This window comes from Ornithorhynchus anatinus, chromosome 14 (assembly GCF_004115215.2).
Source record: "Ornithorhynchus anatinus isolate Pmale09 chromosome 14, mOrnAna1.pri.v4, whole genome shotgun sequence".
In the NCBI taxonomy this organism is placed as follows: domain Eukaryota; kingdom Metazoa; phylum Chordata; class Mammalia; order Monotremata; family Ornithorhynchidae; genus Ornithorhynchus; species Ornithorhynchus anatinus.
Genome location: NC_041741.1, coordinates 19,256,117 through 19,282,438, shown reverse-complemented (window position 1 = coordinate 19,282,438; position 26,322 = coordinate 19,256,117). Strand labels below are relative to the sequence as shown.

Below are 26,322 nucleotides of genomic sequence, written 5' to 3'. Positions count from 1 at the left end.
AATTTTGCTGCTGTAAATTGTAGCGTTAGCAATCGGGAAGGTGTCTTTGAATAAGTGACCTATTTTTCTGTAGGATGACAAATAAAATAGAGCTTTAACTATTTCTGGTCATGAAATTATCCACAGTGCTTTTGGTAAGAACAAGAGTTCCCTACCTATTAATTTTTCTGAGAGAAAATGAATGTCCACTCTGTCTTTCATAATTTACCTCTTTTCCAAGCAAGTTTCTCCTTCATCATCTCTCCAAAACAAAACACTCACTGCCCACTTTGATATTGAGCCCTTAACAAATACCAGAATTATTATTATTATTATTATTACTGCTTTCTGAGGTAGAATCCAGGTTCTTGACTTTTTCCACCCCACTTTTCTGTCAGGGGCTCAGACTCTAACGGGGAGGGAGAAAGGCATTTATTTTACATTTTACAAGTAAGGAAACTGAGGCACAGAGAAAAGGAAATAGGTAAGAGGGGAGGGGAGAAAGATGGTGGAGATGTTCAAAGCAAATGGCATTTGATTTGGAGATTCAGGGAGGCAGCAGAAGGAGGCAGTGGGGAGAGGTGGCGTGTGGACCAAAGCCATTCATTCATTCCTTCAATCATATTTACTGAGCGCTTACTATGTGCAGAGCACTGTACTAAGCACTTGGAATGTACAATTCAGCAACAGATAGAGACGATCCCTGCCCAAAAATGGGCTCACCATCTAAACAATGTCTCAGGATGGTGACCCTCGGAACAGGGTGAGGTACAGTGAAGTAACAGAGCCTAGTGGCATAAGCGTGGGCACGGAGGTGAGAAGATCAGCTCGGCCACTGGTCCGAGTGACCTCGGGTAAGTCACTTAACTCCTCTGTATCTCCGTTTCGTCAACTGCATAATGGGAATAAAATGTCTGCTCTCCCTTCCCCTTAGATTGTGAGCCCCTTTTAAGACAGAGGTTATGTCAGGATTTTTTTTGGAACTCTGTCTATCCCAGAGCTCACTATTGTGGTTAGCACACTTAAGCGCTTAACAAATTTAATAATAATGTTGGCATTTGTTAAAGGCTTACTCTGTGCAGAGCACTGTTCTAAGCATTTGGGGGAGATATAGGGTCATCAGGTTGTCCCACGTGAGGCTCACAGTCTTCATCCCCATTTTACAGATGAGGGAACTGAGGCACAGAGAAGTGAAGTGACTTGCCCAAAGTCACACAGCTGACAAGGGGCAGAGTCAGGATTCGAACCCACGACCCCAACTCCCAAGCCCGGGCTCTTTTGACTGAGCCATACTGCTTCTCAATAATGTTGGCACTTGTTAAGTGCTTACTATGTTCAAAGCACTGTTCTAAGTGCTGGGGGGATACAAGGTGATCAGGTTGTCCCACATGGGGCTCACAGTCTTAATCCCTATTTTGCAGATGAGGTCACTGAGGTCCAAAGAAGTGAAATGACTTGCCCAAAGTCACACAGCTGACAAGTGGCGGAGCCGGGATTTGAACCCATGATCTCTGACTCCCAAGCCCAGGCTCTTTCCACTGAGCCATGCTGCTTCTCTAATATCAGATTTTTTTATTAATAGATTGCAAAAGGAAAAGGCTGGAGGCTGGAATACCTGCAAAAAGGCTAATGCCAAAGGCTAGTGGAGGCAAGACCAGAGTTTTTGCCCCTGGGGAGAAAGGACGGGTGGATCCAGGAAATGTTGGGCAGGAGGAATCTGCAGAATTTCCCAACTGATTGAAAGTGATAGTTGAAAGAGAGCAAAGAGACGAGGAAAACCCCTAGGTTTCAGGTACCTGAGCTACTTTTCTTTGGAATGAATAAAATACCGTAGATTTGTATCAAGGAGTTAGAATGATCCAAACTGGATAATGAGGAATTATAATGAGGATAATGAGGATAACAGGACAGGATCCAAAGAGCCTGAAATCCTAGGAAATTATAAAACGTCTCATCTCGGTTCTGTAGAGAAACAGCGGGGTGCTGTAGGTAGAGCACGAGCCTGGGAGTCAGAAGGTCCTGGGTTCTAATCCTGGCCCCGCCACTTGTCTGCTCTGTGAACTTGGGCAAGTCACCTTACTTCTCTGGGCCTCAGTTACGTCATCTGTAAAATGTGGATTGAGACTGTGAGGAGCCCAACATGGGACAGGGACTGTGTCCAACCCCATTTGCCTGTGTCCACCCCGGCGCTTAGTATTGTGCCCGGCACATAGTAAGCGCTTAACAAATACCAAAATTATTATTATTATTACTGCTCTGTGCTGGAACCCTGGTTCTTGACTGTGTCCACAAAACCTTTCTGCCCCTGGGCTCAGACTCTAGGGGGGAGGGAGAACAGGTATTCATTCCTCATTATAGAGATGAGGAAACTGAGGCACCGAGAAGTCAAATGACTTGCCCGAGGGCATAAGCAGACAAGTGGCAGAGCTGGAATTAGAAACCAAGTCCCCTAGGCCCATGTTCTTTCCATTCTCCTTCTCAAAACTGTTTCTCTTAATCCATCAATCGATTCATGAATAGTATTTGTTGAACACTGTACTGAGTGCTTGGGAAAGTGCAATATAGTTGGTAGCCATGATCCCTAACTTCTAAGAAATCACAATCTAGTGGGAAGACAAACATTAAAATAAATTACTGAGGGGGGAAACAGCAAAGCAAGAGGTCACATACGGTGGGAGAGCCAAGTTTAAGCCAATTCTGGCTTATGTCCTTCCAGTCCTAGTCTTAACATCAATCCTGAGATGCTCTTGAGCATTTTCTCAATTTTTCAGCAGAAGAAATGGTGATAGTAATGAATGAACTAGTGAGTGAGAGCCTAGAGAAGCTGCGTAGATCAGTGGAAAGAGCCCGGACTTGGGAGTCAGAGGTCATGGGTTCGAATTCCGGCTCTGCCACTTGGCAGCTGTGTGATTGTGGGCAAGTCACTTAGCTTCTCTGTGCCTCAGTGACCTCATATGTCAAATGGGGATGAAGACTGTGAACCTCACGTGGGACAACCTGATGACCCTGTATCTACCCCAGTGCTTAGAACAGTGCTCTGCACATAGTAAATACTTAAAAAATACCAATATTATTATTATTATTCTAGATTTCAGTCAATTGCTCGAGCCACAGATTTTTCCCAGAATATCAAATTGTTTGTTGGAAGGGATTTCATGAAGTGATTTGGCCCAACACCTCTGTGTCCTCTCCTCAAGCAATTAAATGATCTAAGTCATTCACTATCCATCTGATTTCTAAAGATACACGCCAAGGGTGATACCGCAACCACGCTTTCTATAGAGAATTTTCTCCTAAAGTCCAAACTGCCCCGACATTTTAATGTCATCTAGATCTATTCCTTCATAAATCTGAATTATTAGTCATAAGGAGCAACCCATACATCTTTCCAAATAGGTATGATAAACAATAAATAAGTTAAATTTAAATTTACCTCTTAACAGGGTTCCTTTTTGGATTTTTAATTCAATAGTATTTATTGAGTGCTTACTATGTGCAGGGCACTGTACTAAGCACTTGGAATGTCCAATTCGGCAACAGATAGAGACAATCTCTGCCTATCAATGGGTTTACAGTCTAATCGGGGGAGACAGACGGACAAAAACAAGACAACTTAATCACAAAAAATAGAATCAAGGGGATGTACACCTCATCCTCTTGATTCTAATTTAATCTAATTTAGATTTTAATCTAACCGATGAAGATTTCAACAATCAGGAAGCGATTCTCTGCAATTTGCGTAGAAATTACAGGGACACAGTCCTGATTTCAATTATTTCCTCACATGGGCTTTCTCTGAATTGTACAAAGTGGGAGGGGGTGGGAAGGGACAATCAATTAATGGTGTCACTGAGCACCTACTGGGTTCCAAGTCCCAGCTTGAGAGAGTACAACAAAATTAAAATATTTTCATCTTCCGTAAGACCGACCCCTTGGTCAAACTCGTGTAAGTCTATGACCAGAGTCAAAAAATCTGCAAATGTGAGATGTATAAATGACAAACAAGATATTGAATCCACGTCAAAATGTCTTAACATTCCATTGAGCTCCCCATTAGCGAGTAAACATCATGATACACTGATGAATTATAAATGTACTTGGGATAGGGCACGTCAGTAACTGTTCATTACCGAGCGTCTACTATTGAGCTTTGCATCTAATGTAAGGGAAGACAGCAAGCAATGAAAAAGATTCTGGGGAAGAGATGGACTGTTTGGAGAGTAATATGAGGCAAGATGAACCAGTATGAACCAGCACACACCCGTGTTTCCAGGATTTAGCACAGAACAGATAATTACCTAATGAATTAGGACCAGAGGTGGTTTTTCTTTTAAAAAAAATGGTATTGGTTAAAAGCTTCCTATGTGCCAGGCACAGTGCTAAGCCCTGGGGTTAATCAGATTGGAGGCTAAGAAATTTTGAAGTGGATTCAACTTACAGTTTGTCATTTATACATCTGGCATTTGAAGGTTTTTTTATTCTGGTCATAGACTTGTGTGAGTTTGACCAAGGGGTTGGTCTTACAGGAGATGAAAATGTTTTATTTTTGTGACACACTCTTGAACATTTAGTTCAGGGGCTTGGAACTCAATAGGTGCTCCATGACACCATTAATTGATTGTCCCCCCTCAAACCCTCCACTCTGTCCAATTCAGAGAAAGCTCACATAGGGAAATAATTAAAATCAGGACTGCACACCTGGAATTTCTACCCAAATTGCAGAGTATCGCTTCCCATGTGGGATTCACGGTCTTAAACCCCATTTTATGGAGGAGGTAACTGAGGCACAGAGAAGTTAAGTGACTTGCCCAAGGAGGCACAGTAGACAAGTGGCAGAGCAGGGATTAGAACCCAGGTCCTCTCGCCAGGTCCGTACTCTATCCACGAGGTCACACTGTTTCTCATTATTATTTGACAGGTTAATAAGCATTAGGTTAGCAAACAACTTTGGTTTATGATAAATAACGCATTGCCAAATGATATTTGATAAATGAAATTCATCCTCACTTGTGATGAATGACACTCTTCCCAGAAAGGCAGGAAACACCCAAAATAAGTAAAAGGAAAACAAATCAAAATTAAATCATAATCTCTCAAATTTCCCCTTGACGTATTAAAGGTCCTTTGGATTAGCTCTCACTCTTTTAAAGCTGTCAGAGGCTTAAAATGAGACTTTAAAAGCATCAGAAAGTCCCTGAGGATTCATTTCTAAATATCATATTGGATTTGCTCTGTTTAATGACCACATCCTTATAGCCTGTTTCAATTTTGAAAATGTTGATAGGTTGCCACATTTCAAAATCCATTTTTAATAACTTTGAAACTAAAGCATTAGGTCCAAAAGCTACCCCTTGGAATTTCAGATTTTGAAGTCCCTTCTCAAAATCCCGTATTCAGTCTCGAGATGCCACGGTACTCATATTCCCAGCTGAAAAACGTTCTGTGCTTGGAAATTCCATAATCAATCATCAGGATGTACAGAAGCTACCCTTTTGAAAATAAGAATTCTTATTGCCGTTCTGTAACGAACATGCATTATTTTGAAAAGAATACTTGATGTATATGCTGAGGACCGGATGTTGGAAGTCATTTGAGGGAGGCTTAACAGAGGAGGTGAGATTTTTAAGAGCACTTTGAATACAGGGACAGTTGTGAAAATGTCTGCGAACATTCTCAAGGTTTGGTAACATTTTACTAGCTGAGCAGCTGATAGCTTTGTGACTTTTAATTGTTAGCTCATGGTGTCTAACCCCTAAAAGGCCAATCGAAAGGAGAAGTATTCCTATCGATGCCAATTAGTGCCTGAATAAAATCAGCGAGGTTATTTTTACTTCGCCGCCAACCTGATGCAGACAATTCGGTTTTATTCAGAATGATTTCACCTACCAGGAGAAAGAGAAAAGGAGCACCTGCCATCCTCCCTTGGCCTAGTCTAGAATAGCTGCAGGGTGAACTGAAGCCATGGCAGAGCGTCATGGGGGAATGTAAAATTAGACTCCTTTAAAAGGCAACTCTTTCCCCAGGGATACCAATACTTAGCCCCTCTCCAAATTGCTGGATTTCATTGTGTTGTCTTTGATTCTGACTCACCCTAGTGATACCCCCAAAGTCTCTTCTAGAACAAATCCCACTCCCTACCCCCGACACCGTTTTCTGATTGCCGCATATCGGTCACGGAGGCTCGGTTGGCTTGCATTCGGTCGTATGTATGTAGCTTTTCCACATGGCTTGAGATTGTGCTTTCGCTGCGTCTAAAAACGTTTCTCTCCTCCTAGCATTCAATCTATCAATCAATCAGTGGTATTGATTGATCGGTTTCTGGGTTCAGCTCCTCCACTCCTGTCTATCGTATTGGAGATAATACAGTCATCAACCGCCATCCGAATCCCAACGACTCAAGTCTGTGATAGCCTATTTCTCTCAGTCAAGGGGAAAACCTTTTGCCCTGAAAGCCCCACCCAGATCTGTAGCTTCAGGCTGCCCTCTTGCTTCAGCCAACCTCCGGTCTTGGACATCAGGGCTAGGTCTGAGAAAACCCCAGATCTGTGGAGCTGCCCTTCAGCTTGGCCCCAGTTGGAAAGGACCTGGATGGCCTTCCAGCTCCACCTGCTCCTGGAATTGGAATGGGGCAGGGTGGCCAGACCGTGGTGGCTGGTTGCCCATAGGTCAGAAGTGGACTCTGACGTTCCATTTGGATGGAATAAAGCTTCTTACAGGCTGGTGACACCATCCAGCCAGATTTTCCGTTGTTACTAATTCTCTCTGGCCATTTGAGGTGAGATTCTGTGACCATCCATTGCAGTATTCCGATGCCAAAAATGGAAATGGAATGGAAATGGAGAAACCATGTGCTGGTTGCCCTTCCATAATAATCGTGATGGTGATATCTGTTAGTACCACAGTAACTATGGTTACCCATGATTACTAATAGCAATGGTAGTGACATTCATCAAGTGTTAATGATCAGAGAAGGATTTTACTCTGCACTGGAAAACAAATCCAATCCAAGGACTCTGACATTTCCTAACCTGCAGGGAAGGTGTCTACCAACTCTGTTTTACTGTACTCTCCCAAGTACTTAGTACAGTGCTCTGCACACAGTCAGTGCTCAGTAAATACCACTGATTAATCGATTGATCGACTCAAATGTAGCACCTGACTAAAGGGGTTTACGGTCCAGAGAAAGTGGCTGGAAAGAGAGGGGTGGGTGGAAAGCTAGGGGAACAGTCTGTCCAACCGATATTTCAGAGAAATATCTCAGCGGGAGGACGAATGATTCACTAGTGTTGGCCAGGAGGGTGAAGTGGGATGGATCTCAGAGGAGAGGAAGATAAACACCACTCCAGGCAGGGCCTCCCTTAGGCTCCAAAGAAGTCTGAATCTTCCTAACATTCCAAATATCGGGAGGATGGTTTGTAGGAATCCCTAGGTTTGCCTCATTTTCTCTCAAGGAACGGATAACGGATAGTTGAACTAGGAATACATTCAGTCCCTTGGAAACCTACTGATGTTTTGGCCCACACGTCTTTGCGGGTTGGCTCATTCCGTAGGCTTACAGCACTGGACGAAGAAGATTCCTCTGCTTTGTTTTGAATTGACCAGTTTCAGTGTTCGGTGGGTGTCCTCTCATGCTACTGTTGCCAGATTTAATGAACAAGTCCGTCTTTAGACTTGTTTTAATCTGGTTTTAATCTTGTTTTAATCAGAGTTTTAACCTGGTAATAACAGTAAAAGTATTTATTAATTGTTTACGGTTTGAGGGACATGCAGTTAAGCCCTGGGAAAGAAGACATGGGGGCGGCATTTGACCCAGTTCCTAGAATTCAGTGGGGCTCACAATCTTATTCATTCAATGGTACTTATTGAGCACTTACTATGTGCAGAGCCCTGTATTAAGTGCTTGGATTGGACAATTCGGCAACAGATAGAGACAATCCCTGCCTATTGACAGGTTTACAGTCTAATCATCTTACAATCTTAGAAGATCTGCTAGATTGTAATCTTCTTGAGAGGAGGGATACTGTGTATTTCCTGTATTGGACTGTCCCCAGCACTTAGACCAGTGCTTTGCAAACAATAATCAATTAATCAGTGGTATTTACTGTGCCATACAATATGCAGTATACTCTACTCAGTAGGTCTATATGCAGAAAGCTGAACTAAGCACTTGGGAGAGTAGAATACAACAGAATTAACTGACATGATCCCAGCCCGTAAGGATCTTAGAGTCTAGAGGGGGAGATAGAGATAAATAATTCATAATATATAAAGATACATACACAGATGCCGTGGGATTTGGGGGCAGGGGGATATCACATGTATAAAGGTCACAGATTCAAGTGCACAGATGATGCAAAAGGGAGATCCTTTCTGATCTCCCAACCTCCTGTCTCTCCCCACTTCAGTCTATACTTCACTCCGCTGCCCGTATTATCTTTCTGCAGAAACGCTCTGGGCCTGGCACCCCCCTCCTCAGAAATCTCCAGTGGTTGCTTATCGACCTTTATATCAAACAAAAGCTCCTCACTCTTGACTTCAAAGCTCTCCATCATCTTGCCCCCTCTTACCTCACCTTCCCTGCTCCAGCACAGCCCTCACACTCCACTCCTCTGCTGTTGTTCTCCTCACTGTGCCTCGTTCTCTCCCGTCCCACCGACCCCCGGCACCCATCCTATCTCTGATCTGGAACACCCTCCTTCCTCGCGTCAGCCAAGCCAGCACACTTCTCCCCTTCAAAGCCCTACTGAGAGCTCACCTCCTCCAGGAGGCCTTCCCAGACTCAGCCCCCCTTTTCCTCTTCTCCTCCTCTCCTCCCCATCGCCCCGACTCCCTCCCACTGCTCTACCCCCCTCCCTTCTCCACAGCGCTTGTGTCTATATATACGTATTTTATTCTATTTTATTAATAATGGGTATATATCTATAATTCTGTTTATTTATATTGATGCTACTGATGCCTACTTGTTCTGTTTTGCTTTGTTGTCTGTCTCCCCTCTTCAAGACTGTGAACCCATTGTTGGGTAGAGATTGTCTCTGTTGCCAAATTGTATTTTCCGAGCGTATAGTACAGTGCTCTGCACACAGTAAGCGCTCAATAATACGTTTGAATGAATGAGAGTAAATTGCGGAAAAGAAGGCTTTTGGGGGAAAGACTCTTGGTGGAGTTGTGATTTTAATAATGCTTTGAAGGTGTAGAGAGTGACGGTCTGGTGAATATGGATGGGGAGACCTTAATAAGGCTTAATAATGAACTCTCTTCCCTCCCCCTACCCTCTTATTTTTCTACAGTGAGCCCCTTGGAGACAGAGAACTTTGTATGGAGTCTCCTCTAGAGGATTTTCCCAAGCGCTCATTACTAAATAAATACTCTTACTACTAAAAGGCCAACCAAATCTAAGACATTAACAGGAAGGTGATAAGAAACCAAGCAAAAGTTAGTTTTGCCGCCCTATAAAAACACCCCACAGTGATCCTTGGAATACCGAATGCAGATGTGGCTGCTGCATCTTAGGTAGGAAATAGAACTGGAGGAGAGATGGAGTGTAACCTAGGTGATCAGAATGATAGAGAATCATCTAGGTCAGGATAGATAAAACCAGGCACAACATGCTTCCTCAAAACCTTGGCAGGTTGTGGACAGTGACTGATGTGGTTCTGGGTGGGCTTTGGAATCTGAGACACAAGGTAGTCTGAATTCTGCTCCTCTGGCCACAGCACCGTTATTGGGTATTTTTTGGGGGGGTAGGAGGTAATTTATGGTATTTCTTAAGCACTTACTATGGGGTAGGCACCATTCGAAGTGCCAGCTTAGATAATGAGGTAGGACACAGTCTCTGTCCCTGTCCCAAGGTGACCCCGGGGTACCCACCATCTCAAATGCCATCTTGTGTCTACCCGAGCCATGAAAGTGGAGCTTGGAAGTGGATATCGCCTCCAAATCCAAAACTGCTAGATGAACAGCCCAAGCCAGGAATACGGAAGGTCACCCTTGCCCCCATGCCCATCACATTAGGTATTTCTGGCTGGCCCCCCTCCCACGTTCACCCCTTACCCTGGAACTCCCTAATGATAATAATTAATAATCACGGCACTTGTTAAGCCCTTACTAAGCGCTGGGGTAGATACAAGTTAATCGGGTTGGACACGGTCCCTGTCCCACATTGGGCTCACACTCTTAATCTCCATATTTTACAGGTGAGGTAACTGAGGCACGGAGAAGTGAATTGACTTGCCCAAGGTGGCACAGCAGAAAAGTGGGGGAGCCAGAATTAGAACCCATGACTTTCTGACTCTCAGAAAACACTTGAGAAATTACAATTCATTACAGTTAAATCCCTATTCACAAGTAGCTTACAGTCTAGTGGGGGCGAGCAGAGGAAACATAGTAAAGAAATAACAAAGCACAGAAGCAAATAATGTGGAAGAGCAGAGGCAGTTTATAGACCAATCCGACAGGTGACAAACTTGGAAAGAAGTTTTTCTTCTTGAACAGAGACTTGCCAGCACCAGAATAGCAAAAGGCAGGGGCAAGGATAATAATAATACTAACTGAAGTATTTGGTACTGCATTCCAAGCTGCTCCAAGGTGAAGCGAGGCATCCAACATCTCAAAGTCGAATTGCTCTCTCATGACTGCCCGAGCTAGGAAACTGGAACATGGAAACCCAGACAGGCACGGCCCCCATGACTGAACTCACTGGGCATCCCCGGCCAGAAATGCAGGTGTCCCTTGTCGACATGCCAAACAAATAAGGAGGAGCAGGGTCGAGGGGGACATAGAGACTGGACCAGTGGAAACTAGATGCTAGAAAAGCCCAGAAAGATGGGTAATAAATACCTGCCGCCTCCCAAGTTCTGGGCAGCGGATGGAGACTTGCAGAAGTTGACCACGGGTCGCTTCTGCTCAGAGCGAGGGATTCCCCCTCCACCTGCACCATATGCGGGCAACTAATAAGTGAATTCCTCCCGAGTGGGAAGCATTCAATTCGCCGCATGTAGATAACTGAAGATTATTTGAACTGAAAGGGAAGTTCAATTCGTCACGTAGAATAAATCTTTGAGTGGCTCAACCTTTCTGACTCTGGTCTCCTACTCTCACTGTCCAATCCTTGAACCCATCCCCACACGATGGGTGACACAAACTCTATACTAAAGATGAGGTAGATAGGCACTGTTCCTTCTCCATAGGGAATTCACAGTTTAAGAGGAATAGACTAGCATGGAATCCCCATTTTAGAGATGAGAAAAGAGAGACACGGAGGAGTTAAATGATCCGCCCAAGGTCACACAACCCAAAAGCAACATTAAAGGCAAGGAAAAAAGTAAAGATAACACTGAAACGGCGATTTCAAATAAAAGTCAGCAATGACTCAAATCTTTCCTGAGGTGTCAGTCATCTTTCCGTTTAGTCGTGATTTGGGCTGTCTCTCTCTGGGTCATTACTTTATTTCTTGTTAAAATTTATCTGCCTCCTGGCGTTCTTGCTCACCTTGACAATGTCTTCAATGTGTAGTTTATTTGCATTTCACCACCCATGAAATCTGAGTGCTATCTTTAAACTTTGAGATTTCAACACACAAGCCCCCTAAATAAGAATTCATTAATCGTGGTATTTGTTAGGCACTTACTATGTGCCAGGTGATGTACTAAACACTGGGGGGGGGTGGATACAAGCAAATCAGATTGGACACAGTCCTGATCCTACGTTGGGCTCACAGTCTTAGTCCCCATTTTACAGATGAGGTAACTGAGGCACAAAGAAATGAAGTGACTCACCCAAGGCCACACAGCAAAGTGGGATTAGAACCTATGACCTACTTACTCCCAGGCCCGTGCTCTACCACTATGCCATGCTGCTTCCCCCTTCCACATCATTTATAAAGCTGTTAGATAAAAGAGGTCCCAGGGCCCTGTTGCTTTAGGGGATTCCAATATTTTCCCCTCTGCATCCTGAAGAGACACTCTTTATCCCCTACCCCTTGTTCCTATATTTGATAGTTTTCATTTGATACAGAATGCTCCTTGTATATGAGAAGCAGCATGGGTCAGTGGAAAGAACCCGGGCTTGGGAGTCAGAGGTCATGGGTTCGAATCCCTGCTCTGCCACGTGTCAGCTGTGTTACTGTGGGCAAGTCCCTTCACTTCTCTGTGCCTCAGTTACCTCATCTGTAAAATGGGGATTAACTGTGAGCCTCACGTGGGACAACTCGATTACCCTGTATCTACCCCAGTGCTTAAAACAGTGTTGTGCACATAGTAAGTGCTTAACAAATACTAACATTATTATTATTATTATTAATAAAAGCCTATTTAAAAGTCTCTGAATTGAAATCATGTTAGACCTTTTGAAAATATTATATTCCTTGGTTTCCTCTGCCATCGTAGGGTTTACATTATTCCTGACCACTACAGAGAACTCTGGCAGAGTAGCAAGGCTTGATTTTCCTCTAACGGGAGTCGCGATGCCTTTCCCTTAAACTGTTTTTCATAAGTGCTCATTAATCCTAGACTGCATTAGCTATTTTACAGACGTTCAGGGCATGTCGCCCCTCTCCTCAAAATTCTCCAGTTGTTGTCTATCAACCTCCGTATCGAGCAAATCCCCCTCACTATCGGCTTCAAAGCTCTCCATCACCTGGCCCCTTCTTACCTCACCTCCCTTCTCTCCTTCTTCAACCCAGTCCTCGCACTCCTCTCCCCTGGTGCTAGACTGGGCCTCCATCTCACTTGTCTTGCCGCTGACCCTCAGCCCAAATCCTACCTCCGGCCTGGAACGCTCTCCCTCCTCCAATCCGCCAATCTCGCTTCCCTGCTTCTAAGCCCTACTGAAGGCTCACCTCCTCCGAAAGATCTTCCCAGATGAAGCCTCCATTTCCTCAGCTCCCCCTCCCTTCCACGACATCTTGACTCTCTCCCTTTGCTCTTCCCCCTCCCCGCCCCATAGCACGTATGTATATATCTATAATTCTATTTATTTATACTGAAGCCTGTTTACTTGTTTTGATGTCTGTCTCCCCCTGGCCATCCCAGACTGTAAGCCCATTTGTGGGCAGGGATTGTCTCTTTTTATTGCTCTGAGCAATACTCAGTTAATACAGTTACCGTTTACAGTGGTAGTAATACAGTTACAGTTAATACAGTGCTTTGCACACAGTAAGCACTCAATAAATACGACTGAATGAATAAATGAATACTTTCCAGGTGTATAAACAAGCCTTTCTGGCCTATAGTTCCCAGGAATCCCTCTTATGGAGAGGGATTCCACTGGCCATATGCCGACTCTGCAACTTGTCAGCTGTGTGGCTGTGGGCAAGTCACTTCACTTCTCTGTGCCTCAGTGACCTCATCTGGAAAATGGGGATTAAGACTGTGTGCCTCACGTGGGACAACCTGATGACCCTGCATCTCCCCCAGCACTTAGAACAGTGCTCTGCACATAGTAAGCGCTTAACAAATACCAACATTATTATTATTATTATTATTATTATTATTATTATACTAGTCCTTGGATTAGCCATCCACACCAATCTGTTACGTATTTCATGCCAGTAAGTTCTCCAGATTCCAAATTGAGTTTCTTTAGAACTCTCAATTGTTTGTCTTCTGAGCCTGGTGATTTGTTTACAGCTACTTGATCAATTTAGTATAAAGCATCCTTTGTAGTCGCCGCAATTTAATTCAGTTCTTTTAAGCTGTCACAAGATACAACATGGAGAGGAGGGGGGAGATATTGCTTTAACATCTTTCTCAGTGAAGACGGAACTGAAGAAGTCATCGAACCTCTTGCTAGCTGGCTTCTTTTCATCCCTAATAGCACCTCTTTTCCACGGTCATCAAATGGCTGACTAATTCCCGAGCCAGCCTCCTGCTTTTGATATATTTGAAGAATCTTTTTATTATTACCTTTGGCATGCTTGCATGGTACCCTTCAAATTCCTTCTGGTTTCACCTAATGCCCACCGTGCATCTAAGCAGTCACTGCTTGTCACCGTTCTTCTTATCCTCACTTGGGTGAGCTTTTAATATTTTAAAGGATGTTTTTTCCCTTCTGTTAACCGTTTTTACCCTGCCAGCTATCCGTTCAGCCTTTCTGTTTAGTCACCTGGGGTACGTTTGATGTTGTCCCATGGCATACCTTACCCGGGTCCCTAATACGATGTCTTAAGAGCTTCCAGACTTCCCCTAGTATATTTTTCTCCTCCTTTTCTGATTTTTCCCAAGGTCTAATAATAATAATAATAATTATTATGACATTTGTTAAGCCGAACACTGTTCTAAGCACCGGGGTGGATATAAGGTAGTCAGGTTGTCCCACGTGGGGCTCACAGTCTTCATCCCCATTTTACAGATGAGGTCACTGAAGCACAGAGAAGTGAAGTCACTTGCCCAAGGTCACACAGTAGACGAGTGGCGGAGCCAGGATTACAACCCACGTCCTCTGACTCTCAAGCCCGGGCTCTTTACATTTTCTTCTAGACTCTAAGTGCCTTCCCACTCTGCTTTATTGTGTTCTTCCAAGACTTTAGTACCTATATTCTGCTGTATATATTGTAGAATATACTTAAGAGTGAACCCAACAATAAAAAACTGATAATTATTATGTTGGGAGGACAATGGATTCCCCTAAAATAAGCTCCTTTCAGAGTAAGCCAGTCACTGTCACCTACAAACTCCCCTCACATCTATTAACCTTGTTCAATAATCAATATTAACCTATTAACCTCATTCACATCCCTAATTTACATCCTGTTATCCTTCATTTCTGAAAATAGTTCGGCAGGAACTGTCCCAACCCAAAGTGTTCTCAGGAGACTGAAATACAATCTGCGGAAAAGATCTACTTAAAACAGAATCTCTGTCTCACTCTCCCACGCAGACAATGTGGTCCTCAGGCTGACCCAGGCCAATTCCAGATCCACAGCATTTCAGTTCTAAAATATCCTTTCCATCCGTTTTTTTTTTTTAAGTTTAGGGCCTCAGCAGCATTTAGCGATAAGAACTGTGGAAGTCCTTAAGCGCTCACTGCTTGCCAAGACCTGAGGGAAATACAAAATGAATGGACTCAACGCAGTCTCCGCCCCACAGGGGCTCACAGTCAAAGTGGGAGTGATGACCTGTTTAAATCCCCATTTTGCAGATGAGGAAACTCCAGATGGTGTAGTTGGGATTAGAAGCCAGATCTCCTGACTCCCAGGCCCATGATTTTTCCACTAGGCCATCCTTCCTTACTATCTCTGGTCAGCGAATAATTCGAAAAGATTGTAGGTGAATCGCTATTGCACACCCAGGAGTAGAGCAAACTAACCAAAGGCCTACTCAAGGATCTCAGTTGTGAATCCTCACCTCATGACATTATAATTATGGTTCTAGCTATGAAAACCTCTAATATAAATGAAAAGTCCTGAGATCGTCTTTGGATGGTCCTCAGGGATGGCGAGGGGTCAGCAGAGAGATAGACGAGACAGAGGTGCAGTGAGAAGGTTGACTTTCGCACCTGAGGGTTTCAATTTTATCAACAAAGTCATTGGCGAGGTCAACAGTGCAATAGAGGGAGAAGGTGAAGGCACGTGAGGCCTCGGGTTGGAGTTAAAGTTTTCGGATGATTGTTGGGGGCAATGGGCATGAGAGTCAATGAAGGAGAAGACGTGCTGATCAGAAGAAAATGTAGAGTGGGAGCAGATGAGGGGAACTGGAAGTGGCCGCATGGAGCCTGGATCTCGGCCAGCGGTGCTCAGAAGACTGAATACAGGAACAGAAGGAGTGCATTCTGTGGCCGGTCACGACTGGCTGCTGGTAGCGTGAGAGCCGTGGGCCAGATGGCACGCAAATTCGTGAAGTGTTCCATATTTTTTTGTTAATGAGGTGTCCATCCCCTTGATCTATTTATCGTGAATATGTTGTGTGGTTTCTGTCCGTCCGTCTCCCCTGATTAGACTGGGAGCCCATCATTGGGCAGGGATGGTCTCTATCCGTTGCCGAATTGTACATTCCAAGCGCTTAGTACAGTGCTCTGAAGAATAAATACTATTGAATGAATGAATTAATATTGGTACAAGCCAGTTGAGTTTGATGGAGGGAACAAAGTTGCTTGGAACCCACAGGACAAGAAAGAAATTAGAAAGACTGAAAAAGTAGGAGCAACTCTGGTCTTACACTTCCTATGGACCAGGAATTATACTAAGCATTGGGTTGGATACAGTCCCTGTCCCACGGGGGGCTCACAGTCTCAACCCCCATTTTACGGATGGGGTAATTGAGGCACAGAGAAGTGAAGAGATTTGTCCATGTTCTCTTAGCAGACAAGTGGTGGAACAGAGATTAGAACCCTTGACCCATGACTTCAGCGTCCACACTTTATTCCACTACACCACGTTGCTTCACAGAGGACTCATCTTAAATCCTATCCCAATGGGACAGAAAACATAGCTAAGCCATAGCTGTTACACGTTAGGACACTGGGAAGGTGACTGATATCTGGAGAATACACTTAAGGATTAGGGTCGGCCCTCTCCAAGCAGAACAGAGCAGGATAAATGTTTCCTAAGCAGTAATGTGTCTACCAACTCTCTGTATTGTAATAATGTTGGTATTTGTTAAGTGCTTACTATGTGCAGAGCACTGTTCTAAACACTGGGGTAGATATAGGGTAATCAGGTTGTTCAACGTGAGGCTCACAGTCTTCATCTTCATTTGACAGATGAGGGAACTGAGGCCCAGAGAAGTGAAGTGACTCGCCCACAGTCACACAGCTGACAAGTGGCAGAGCCGGGATTCGAACCCATGAGCTCTGACTCCCAAGCCCAAGTTCTCAAATGTTCAGTACAGTGCTTTGCGCACAGTAAGTGCTCAATTTACTGTGGCTTTACTCGTTTTTGGTTTTTAGCCATCATTAATGTCCAATGTTCTTTTGGGTTTACAATTTGGGGTTCATTACTTTATTAAATGTCCACTGACCCCTGATCTCTTTTCAGAGGGCGAGGGTGCTATGGGTGCTTTTATTTCACAGGCAGAACCGACTGGTGGGAGAGTTGCAGAATCAGTGGAAGGAGACAATTGGAAAAAGCACACCAGAAGACTTGAAGATATGGACATTCGGAAGCTGGGAATCTTCCTCCCCTTGCCTCACCCAACTCCCCCACACCTAAGATTACAGGTGGCTTTCCCATTAGTCTGTGGAATTTTCCAACCCCCTTGTCAAGGGAAGGCCTTCAGCTCTGTTAGAAAAAACTCATCTGCAAAATGGACTGTGAGATCCCATGTGGGACAACCTGATAACCTTGTATCTATCCCAGTGCTTAGAACAGTGCTTGATACATAGTAAGTGCTTAAAGAATACCATCATCATCATTATTATTATTATTATTCTCAATCTACCCAAATGCGCAAGGGTGCCTGAAAAGTAGTCAGTGCCAGATTGACCTAAAGTATATATTTACTTCCCTATGAGCGGGAGAGAAGGCAAATTAATTTTCAATACATAGATAAGCTCATTCAATAATAATGAGCTAACAGGAGAAATCAGTCTGACATAAAAAATATCCTGTCTCTTCCAACCCAATCTCCCACTAAACCTTCTTGAGTTTGGTTGTGGCAAAAAGCAAAACATATCATGTTCATAACTCAGCCCCATGAAAATCCAGCCCTCGAATAATATAGTCCCTGTTGATTTCAACTTTGTGTCTTTCACAGATTCCCTTAATATATTCAGTATCTCTGATAGGTGCAATCAGATGTCTATGCTGTCGGGTTTTCCCCTTTAATTTAATCCCCAGGAGATTACAATTAACTACTTGGGTTAAATGGCCGAGTTTCCTTCAAAAAATACATTCTGGCTTGCTTCACTTGCCTTGTGATTCCTCGCCCACAGTTGCTTTACTTCTAAAGCTCAAGGATGATAAGTAAAGCATTTAGGTCATCTAGAATCATGAAAGAAGCATAATAGAAATTTTGGAAAATTCTAAAGACTATTTAAATCATGATGTGCTATTCCTACAATTTAGATTTCTTTACTGAAACCCACACTGTCTACACTAGCAGCCTTTCAAACTAAACAGTGCTGAGTGTTCCATTCCACATATTTTGGAAAAAATCAGATTCAGTTGGCATTGTCAAGTATTTTCTCTGGAATAATCTTCACGTTTCACAAGAGGCCGGAACAAGCCCCTTTGTCTCTGAGTGTGAAAATGCTCCACTTAGAGATTTTTGGTGAAGATCATTTTGGGATATAAAGCACAGAGAAGTTAAGTCACACAGCAGGAGCTCTTCTGAATCCAAGGCCTGTACTTTCCCACTAGGCTGCATTCTTTCCCAATCTACCCCTGGCCGCAAATGCATCCTAAAAATATCTGATCCACAAAAGACACCATAGTATATATTTGCTTCCCTATATAAAATGAGTATGGCAGAAGGCAAATCAACAGTCAGTACAGTATAAAAGCTCATTCGATAATAATGAGTGAACAAAGCTTTTTAGGGGGGGAATATTGAATAGTTCACCTGAGAGCCAAGTAGAGAACCATAACGCTATCTGCTATAACTCGAAAGCTACCTAAGAGGTTACCTGAAGCTCGAAATGTTGGTAATTACTCTTCTGAAGAGGTCAGCCAAAGATGCAAGGTTTATTTGCATTTAACCGCTTGGCCCGAGTGCTGAATTTGCAGCATAAACCCTTGGCAAATTTCATATTAAGGCTTCAGGCTGAGAAATCCCAAAACATTTTTGTGGGGGGTGAAGAACGGACTCATCTTTCACGCAAAGAATTAAGGTCAGGCCTTTTTGCCCTAGGTACTTAAAAGGGTGATTTTGAGATCACAAACACTAATTGAAGAGTTGTCAGGAGTCTCAGGCTAGGAAAACCCAGGCCTTTACCAATCATTCAGGGCCAATTGATCGGTAAAGACAAAGCAACTCACAGCTAGATCATGCTTATTAAATATGGATGTGGGCACCCAGTTATAAGAATATCAATTACTCTATCTACCTTCCTTCTAATACTAATAACGCTCCACAGCAAGCTAGTTCTTGAATGAAGTAGACCTGTACTCCGGAGGAAAAAAGCTGGGGTGGAAAATCTAACACTTCTGATCAAGTAATCGCTTTATTCTTGCTGTCGACAAATACTCTCTTCTCCCTCTTGATCAAAGAAGGTCTTGGGAAAGAGGAAAATCAAGAAAGAAGAAAAAACTCCGCTGCATGATATTCCAGTGTAAGAAAAAAAGAAGTAACTGCAGAAATATCAGAGGCTTATGTTTTTCGTAGTTCTTTGAAGACAAGCGGCATCCAGCTGACAGTCAACCAAGTATCAGTAGGTTATAAAAAGAGTTAAATGTATTAAGACCCATTAAAGAGAAAAGAAGTACATAAGTATATAACAGCGTATGACTTCCTTAAGCGTTGAAAAGTTTCTGTTTGGTAAGTTTTGTTTCCTGTTTTTTTTTTCTTAATTCTGATGCTGTTGATTGCTGAGCAATCAAAATATCAATGGAACCGAACACATACAGCCTGAGGGATAACTAATGAGATTAAGCCAGACATGTCGGCAGCAGAAAAGCAGAAACGAATCACAGACTTCTTCTTCTAGGGATTTACAAAGAGGACCTGAAAGTGGAAGTATAAAAAGCAAAAGAACACCCCTCTGCCTACATCTCCTCAGAAGAATCAGAAATCTTTACGTTTGTGGTCCTTAAAACTTGACGGGAGAGGTATTTCACCATTAAACACATTATTCCTACTTATTCTTTAGACTAGATTCTACCTTGAGCAAGCTCCCAGACTAATTTACTAATTAAACAAAGACTTACCTAGTTTGGGCAGGGAATAGGGCACTTGAAAGTAATCTTCATAAAACTCTATAAGCCTCTTTGTTATGTGAAGAGCGTAATCCCCAGATCCTCTTCTCACTGCGTCGGGTCTCGCATATAATCGTACCTAATTAAAAATTAAAAGAGACAAAAAGAAAATAAAGTGACTTTAGCCTTCACTTGTCAAATGTCGGTCGTGACTGCGAAGATGAACTGCAAAGAGAAGCCGTGTCGCCCAGTGGATAGAGCACGGGCCTGGGAGCCAGAGGACCTGGTTCTCATCCCGGTTCCACTGCTTGCCTGCTGTGTGACCTTGAGTAAGTCACTTAACTTCTCCGATCTTCAGTTTCCTCAACTGCAAAATGTGGATTCAATTCCTGCTCTCTAGATGAGACCGCTGAACAAGGGGCTGCATCCGACCTGCTTAATTTGTATCCTACCACAGTGCTTAGAACAGTGCTCGACACCTAGTAGGCACTTAAGAAAATCCATTAAAAAGATGTTAACAATTCTTTCTTCTCATTAAACTTGCTAGTGTTGTACACGTATCCAACAGGCGGCTGTGGAAGGAACAGAATTTGGACAATTAGAGTTACAGAACTGGGGAAGTAATGATTTCCTAGTTTTAAGTGTTGCCGATTAAAGGCTTATCACACCTGTGGAAATAAATATTCAAATCAATCTCTTGCGTGTGTTTGCTAGAGATATGATGGTACAATGGATTGGCAGGATGGGCCTCTGCCAGCTTTGAAAGTAGGCAGGAGGCCGAGGCTCAGTAGGGGAGGAAGTTCACGGCTTGTTGAAGGCACATTTTAGTAAGCCCAGGCACCACTACCGAGCTGTGGAAAACATCATTCTTTTCTCTGGCACTGACATCATTATCCTGGATGGGCAGACTAAATTGCAGAAGCAACCGTTTATAAAGTCTTTCATGTAAATAGGCCATTTAACATTCCTCAAGTCACTCCACAACTGCTTCAGACCTCTATAGCCAAAAGATGTAAATAAAGTAAAGTTATGCATATTTCTAACACAATTCACATAGTTAATATTGATTTAGAAGAAATCTGTTTGCATCTTATGGAGTTCTCAGCTGGAAAAGGCCTGAGGAAATCTTACCCAGAAAAACTCCACAAAGCACAAAAAAGCCTGAAAGCAAATGAGATTTCTTTCTGTCCACAAAACCTATTTATTCATGTAGTCTTTTTCTTTCTGACAGCCTAAAAAGCATTTTCACATATTCATTCTTTAATCCTCACATTATCCCTGGGAAGAACACATTTACATTCCCATTTTACAGATAAGAAAAGGAGAGACAGGGAGAGGGTAAGGGATTGTCCCACGTGACTGAGAGAACAATACAGTTTGAAATTTGCAAATTCAACTGCAACAGGAGCCTTAATAAATGCGAATCTTAATAAATACGCTTATTAATGACTCTAAAAAGGAAGGTAAGGCACTGACCCAATCCTTTCCATTAACTCTGATACTCACCCCAGGCCCACAGCAATTATGTTCCTAATCTTATACTCTACTATTTCCCCTATCTGCAGTTTATTTAATGTCTATCTCCCTCTCTTGACTGTAAGCTCCTTGTGGGCAGAGAGCATATCTACCTACTCGATTGGATTGTAGTGCTTAGTAGAGGGCTTTACACACAGTACACACTCAATAACAATAATAATAATAATAATTGTGACATTTGTTAAGCACTTACTATGTGCCAGGCACTGTATTAAGTACTGGGGTGGATATAAGCAGATCGGGTTGGACACAGACCCGGGACCTGGGACTCACAGTCCCAATCCCGATTATACAGACGAGGGAACCGAGGCCCGGGGAAGCGAAGTGACTTGCCGAAGGTCACACAGCTGGCAAGTGGTGGTGGCAGGATTAGAACCCACAACCCTCGCTATCCGCAGCACCGTGACGCTTCTACCACAGACTGTTTGACCGATTGACACATGGGTTGAAATCGTTCAGAGAGTTGAAGGTGGGGCTTCTGAGGACATAAGAAACAGATAATTAATTGGAGTGGGAGACAGACATGGATGATGTGGGCTGCAAGAGAAAGAGGTGTGAGGGTGGCCCTGGATGGGGGTAAGAAGGAGGCCAACTCTTTCCCGCTTCCCAGTCGGTGAAAAGATGTGGCTCCCTTGGGAGAGAGAGCGGCAGGGGAGAGATTGCCATCTGAGAGAGTCGGTTCTCAATAATGGTGAGACAAAGATTGAGTCAAATTGGACACACGTGGCGCTCATAGTCTAAGTAGGAGGGAGAACAGGTATGCAATTCCCATTTTCTGATGGGGAAACTGAGGCCCAGAGAAGTAACCTGACTCGGCCAAGCCCCCCAGAGCAGGCAAATGACAGAGCCAGGATTAGAATCCATGGAAAGGGATGTAATGAGACTGCCGTAACTGAGCCAAGGCACTGCCATTTGGTGGAAACATAGCCCTTAGCTGAAGTAAGGAATAGGGAAGAGAACTTTTAAAATATTAATAGTAAAAGTTGAAAAAGTTCTTCCACTTGGGAGAATCCTTTATAGTGGTTGAATTTTACTGCTGACCATTGAGAGTCTGTCAACAAGCCCTGGCCTAAGATAATCAAGAGAATCTGAGAATCAAGAGGCCTGTGTCAGTGATTGAAATGCACATGTAGGGGAGGAAGGGGGGCTGTGACTTGGGTATAAATTTAACCTAAAAAGTGTCTTCGGGGTCTTACACTGATCAGCTCCCGAGGTGTGGTCTGACCATTCTGCAGAATTAAAATTTGGAGTCCTACCGAATCACGCAGGTTCCGAATCACACAGGTACCGAATCACGCATTGACGACGCGGAGCAACGAACAGGCATAATTTTACATGCCAAAAAATCGAGCATGACCTAGAAGGAAGCCATCAGTCAATCAGTGGTATTTATTGAGTGCTTACTGTGTGCAAAGCACTGGATTAAGCACTTGGGAGAGTAACAGAGTTGATACATTGATAGTAACAGGCTTACAGCACTTTAGCCTAGTGTTTAGAACATAGGCCTGGGAGTCGGAAAGAGCTGGTTTCTAATCCCAGCTCTACCACTTGACTGCTGCGTGACCTTGGGCAAGTCATTTCACTCCTCTGTGCGTTGGCTACCTCACCTGTAAAATGGTGATGAATAGGGTGACCCCTGAAGCAGCATGGCCTAGCGGATAGAGCACGCATCTGGGAGTCAGAAGGTCACCGGTTCTACTTCGGCTCTGCTATTTGTCTGCCGCGTGATGGAGGGCAAGTAACTTGAATTTTCTGGGCCTCAGTTACCTCATCCGTAAAATGGGGGTTAAGAGTGTGAGCCCTAGCTGGAACAGAGACTAACCCGATTTGCTTGAATTCATTCATTCGTTCATTCAGTCATTTTATTGAGCGCTTACTGGGTGCACAGCACAGTGCTATAAAGTGGGGAAAGTACAGTACAACACTAAACAGTAACAATCCCTGCCCACAGTGAGTTTACAGTCTGGGGTGGGGGAAGAGGAACAGATATCAGTACAAATAAATAAAATTACAGATATGTAGATAAGCAGTGTGGGGCTGGAAGGGTGGGAAGAGTGAAGGGAGCACGTAAGGGGAGTGGGACATGAAACTCTAGTCTGTGACCAGATTGAAACTCTTTATCGCTGTATTCTACATCCCCAAATGCTTAGTACAGTGTTCTGCACGCAGTAAGTACTTAATAAATATGACTGCCTGACTGATTGAATGGATGAATGGATGAATGTGACCTCATCTGTAAAATGGGTAGCCCCATAAGGGACAACCTGATCACTTTGTATCCCCCCAGCACTTAGAACAGTGCTTGGCACATAGTAAGTGCTTAACAAATACCAACATTATTATGATTATGAAAAGTGGGGCTTATCCTGGGAAGGCTTCTTGGAGGAGATGTGCATTCAATAAAGCTTTGAAGTGGGGGGAGAGTCTTTGTCTGTCAAATTTGAGGAGGGAAGGCAGTCCAGACCAGAGGCAGGACGTGGGCAAGACAGGCAAGATAGGGTTAGCACTAGACAAACGAAATAATAATAATAATAATGGTATTTATTAAGCACTTACTACGGGCCAAGCACTGTACTATGCACTGAAGGAGATACAAGGTAATCAGGTTGTCCCCCGTGGGGCTCAGTCTTCATCCCCATTTTCCAGATGAGCTCACTGAGGCCCAGGGAAGTGAAGCAACTTGCCCCACGTCACCCAGCCGACAGGTGGAGGTGCCGGGATTAGAACCCATGACCTCTGACTCCCCACTTTCTGCTAAGCTTTCTGCTAAGCCATGCTACTTCTCTACAAATGTGCAGGCTGGGATGTAGAAGGAAAGAAGTGAGGTGAGGTAGGAGGGGACAAGGTGATGGAGAGCGTTGAAGCCAACAGTGAGGAGTTTTTGTCCGACGTGGAGGCGGATGGGCAATGACTGGACATTTTTGAGGACGGGGCGGGTGACACGTCCCGAAAATTTCGGTCAAAGTTGATCCGGGCAGAAGAGCGAAGCGTGGACTGGAGGAGGCAGGAGGTTGGGAGGTCAGCAAGGGGACTGACGGAGTCATCCAGGGGGGATAGGATGAAGGATTGCATGAACGAGGTAGGAGTTTGGATGCATAGTGAGCACCCGATAAATACCATAACAAAGAAAAAGAAAAAGAAAAATCTCAAGTCATCTCACTCCCAGGTCTGTGCTCGATCCACTGGGCTTCGGCAGAGCAATGACTAGGGCAGGAGGGAAGAGGTAGGAGGGTCAAGTGAGAGGATGAGAGAAGTTACGGAGTGAGGCTTTAAAGGGAATCTTATATCTTATATTTTACAATGCTTGACATATAGTAAAGTGCTTCACAAACAGCATTATTACTGTTATTATCATTAATAAGAATATTCTTAATATTGGGAGGTTAAAGGGGAATGAGACTCTGATTGACTAGCTGGGTTTTCCTCGCCGTCTCTCACCCCATTTTCTTCATAGGCAAACGTACGTACACAGACACAAAAACATAACATCGTGGCTCAGTGGAAAGATCACGGGCTTGGGAGTCAGGGGTCAGGGGTGCGAATCCAGGCTCGGCCGCTGTGTGACTGTGGGCAAGTCATTCACTTCTCTGGGCCTCAGTTACCTCATCTGGAAAATGGGGATTAAGACTGTGAGCCTCACGTGAGACAACCTGATGACCCTGTATCTACCCCAGCGCTTAGAACAGTGCTCTGCACATAGTAAGCACTTAACAAATACCAACATTATTAGTAAAACATACTACACACACGCAGTCCCCCCCCCCCCCCGCCACACACCCTTTTTTTTCTGTCTCTTTTCCATTTTCCCTCTTTATGAAGAGAAGCAGCTTGGTTTAATGGAAAGAGCCCGGGCTTGGGAATCAGAGGCTGTGGGTTCTAATCCCGGCTCCGCCACTTATCCGCTGTGTGACCTCGGGCAAGCCATTTAACTTCTCTGTGCCTTAGGTAACTCATCTGTAAAAATGGGGATTCGAACTCGTGAGCCCCACGTGGGGCAACCTGATTACCTTGGAACCACCCTAGTGCTTAGAACAGTGCTTGGTACATAGTAAGCGCTTAATAAATATCATAAATATTAGTAATCATTACTGTTATGAGGGTGGCCAAGGAAGATTGTGGGGGTTTTGCAGAGGCTGTGTCTGTGTGCTTGTGACCGTGAGTGAGAAAGCACTACCAGAAACTTGCTCTGTGACCTTGGGCGAATCACTGAACTTTTCTGTGCTTCAGTTTTTTCATCTGTAAAATGGGGATTAAATACCTGTTCTCCTTCCCCTTTGGACTGGGAGTTCTATAATAATAATAATAATTATTATTATGGCATTTGGTAAGTGCTCACTATGTGCCGAGGTACATGGAAGTGAAGTGATCTGCCCTGGATCTATGGATGGTTGTGGGTACAACATCCAACATCATAGTCTAATCCCCAATTAGACCGTGAGCCCATCATTGGATAGGGATTGTCTCTGTCCCTTGCCGAATTGTACATTCCAAGAGTTTAGTACAGTGCTCTGCACATAGTAGACACTCAATAAATACTACTGAATGAATGAATGAACAGGACATAGCTGTAACAGAAGAGTCAAAGTAGTAATTGGGAGATATCATCTGAGGGAAAGTGAAATTAATTGGGGAAGGCCCCCCGGAGGAGATGTGATTTCATAAGAGCTTTGCAGATAATAATAATAATGTTGGCATTTGTTAAGCGCTTACTATGAGCAGAGCACTGTTTTAAGCGCTGGGGTTGATACAGGGTCATCAAGTTGTCCCACATGAGCCTCCCAGTCTTAATCCCCATTTTCCAGATGAGGTAACTGAGGCACAGAGAAGTGAAGTGACTTGCCCACAGTCACCCAGCTGACAAGTGGCGGAGCCGGGATTTGAACCCATAACCTCTGACTCCCCAGACTGGGCTCTTTCATTCATTCATTCAATAGTATTTATTGAGCGCTTACTATGTGCAGAGCACTGTACTCAGCGCTTGGGATGAACAAGTCGGCAACAGATAGAGACAGTCCCTGCCG

At 43.9% G+C, this 26,322-nt stretch overlaps 1 protein-coding gene across 1 annotated transcript in view; it reads right to left on the bottom strand.

Moving 5' to 3' along the window:
• Positions 1-26,322, bottom strand: part of TRHDE (thyrotropin releasing hormone degrading enzyme) — a 418,324-nt gene that overhangs the window by 292,496 nt on the left and 99,506 nt on the right. The window contains exon 7 of the mRNA XM_029079309.2: positions 19,778-19,904. Coding sequence (XP_028935142.2) covers positions 19,778-19,904 — 127 coding nt within the window. The remainder of the gene's footprint in view (positions 1-19,777; positions 19,905-26,322) is intronic.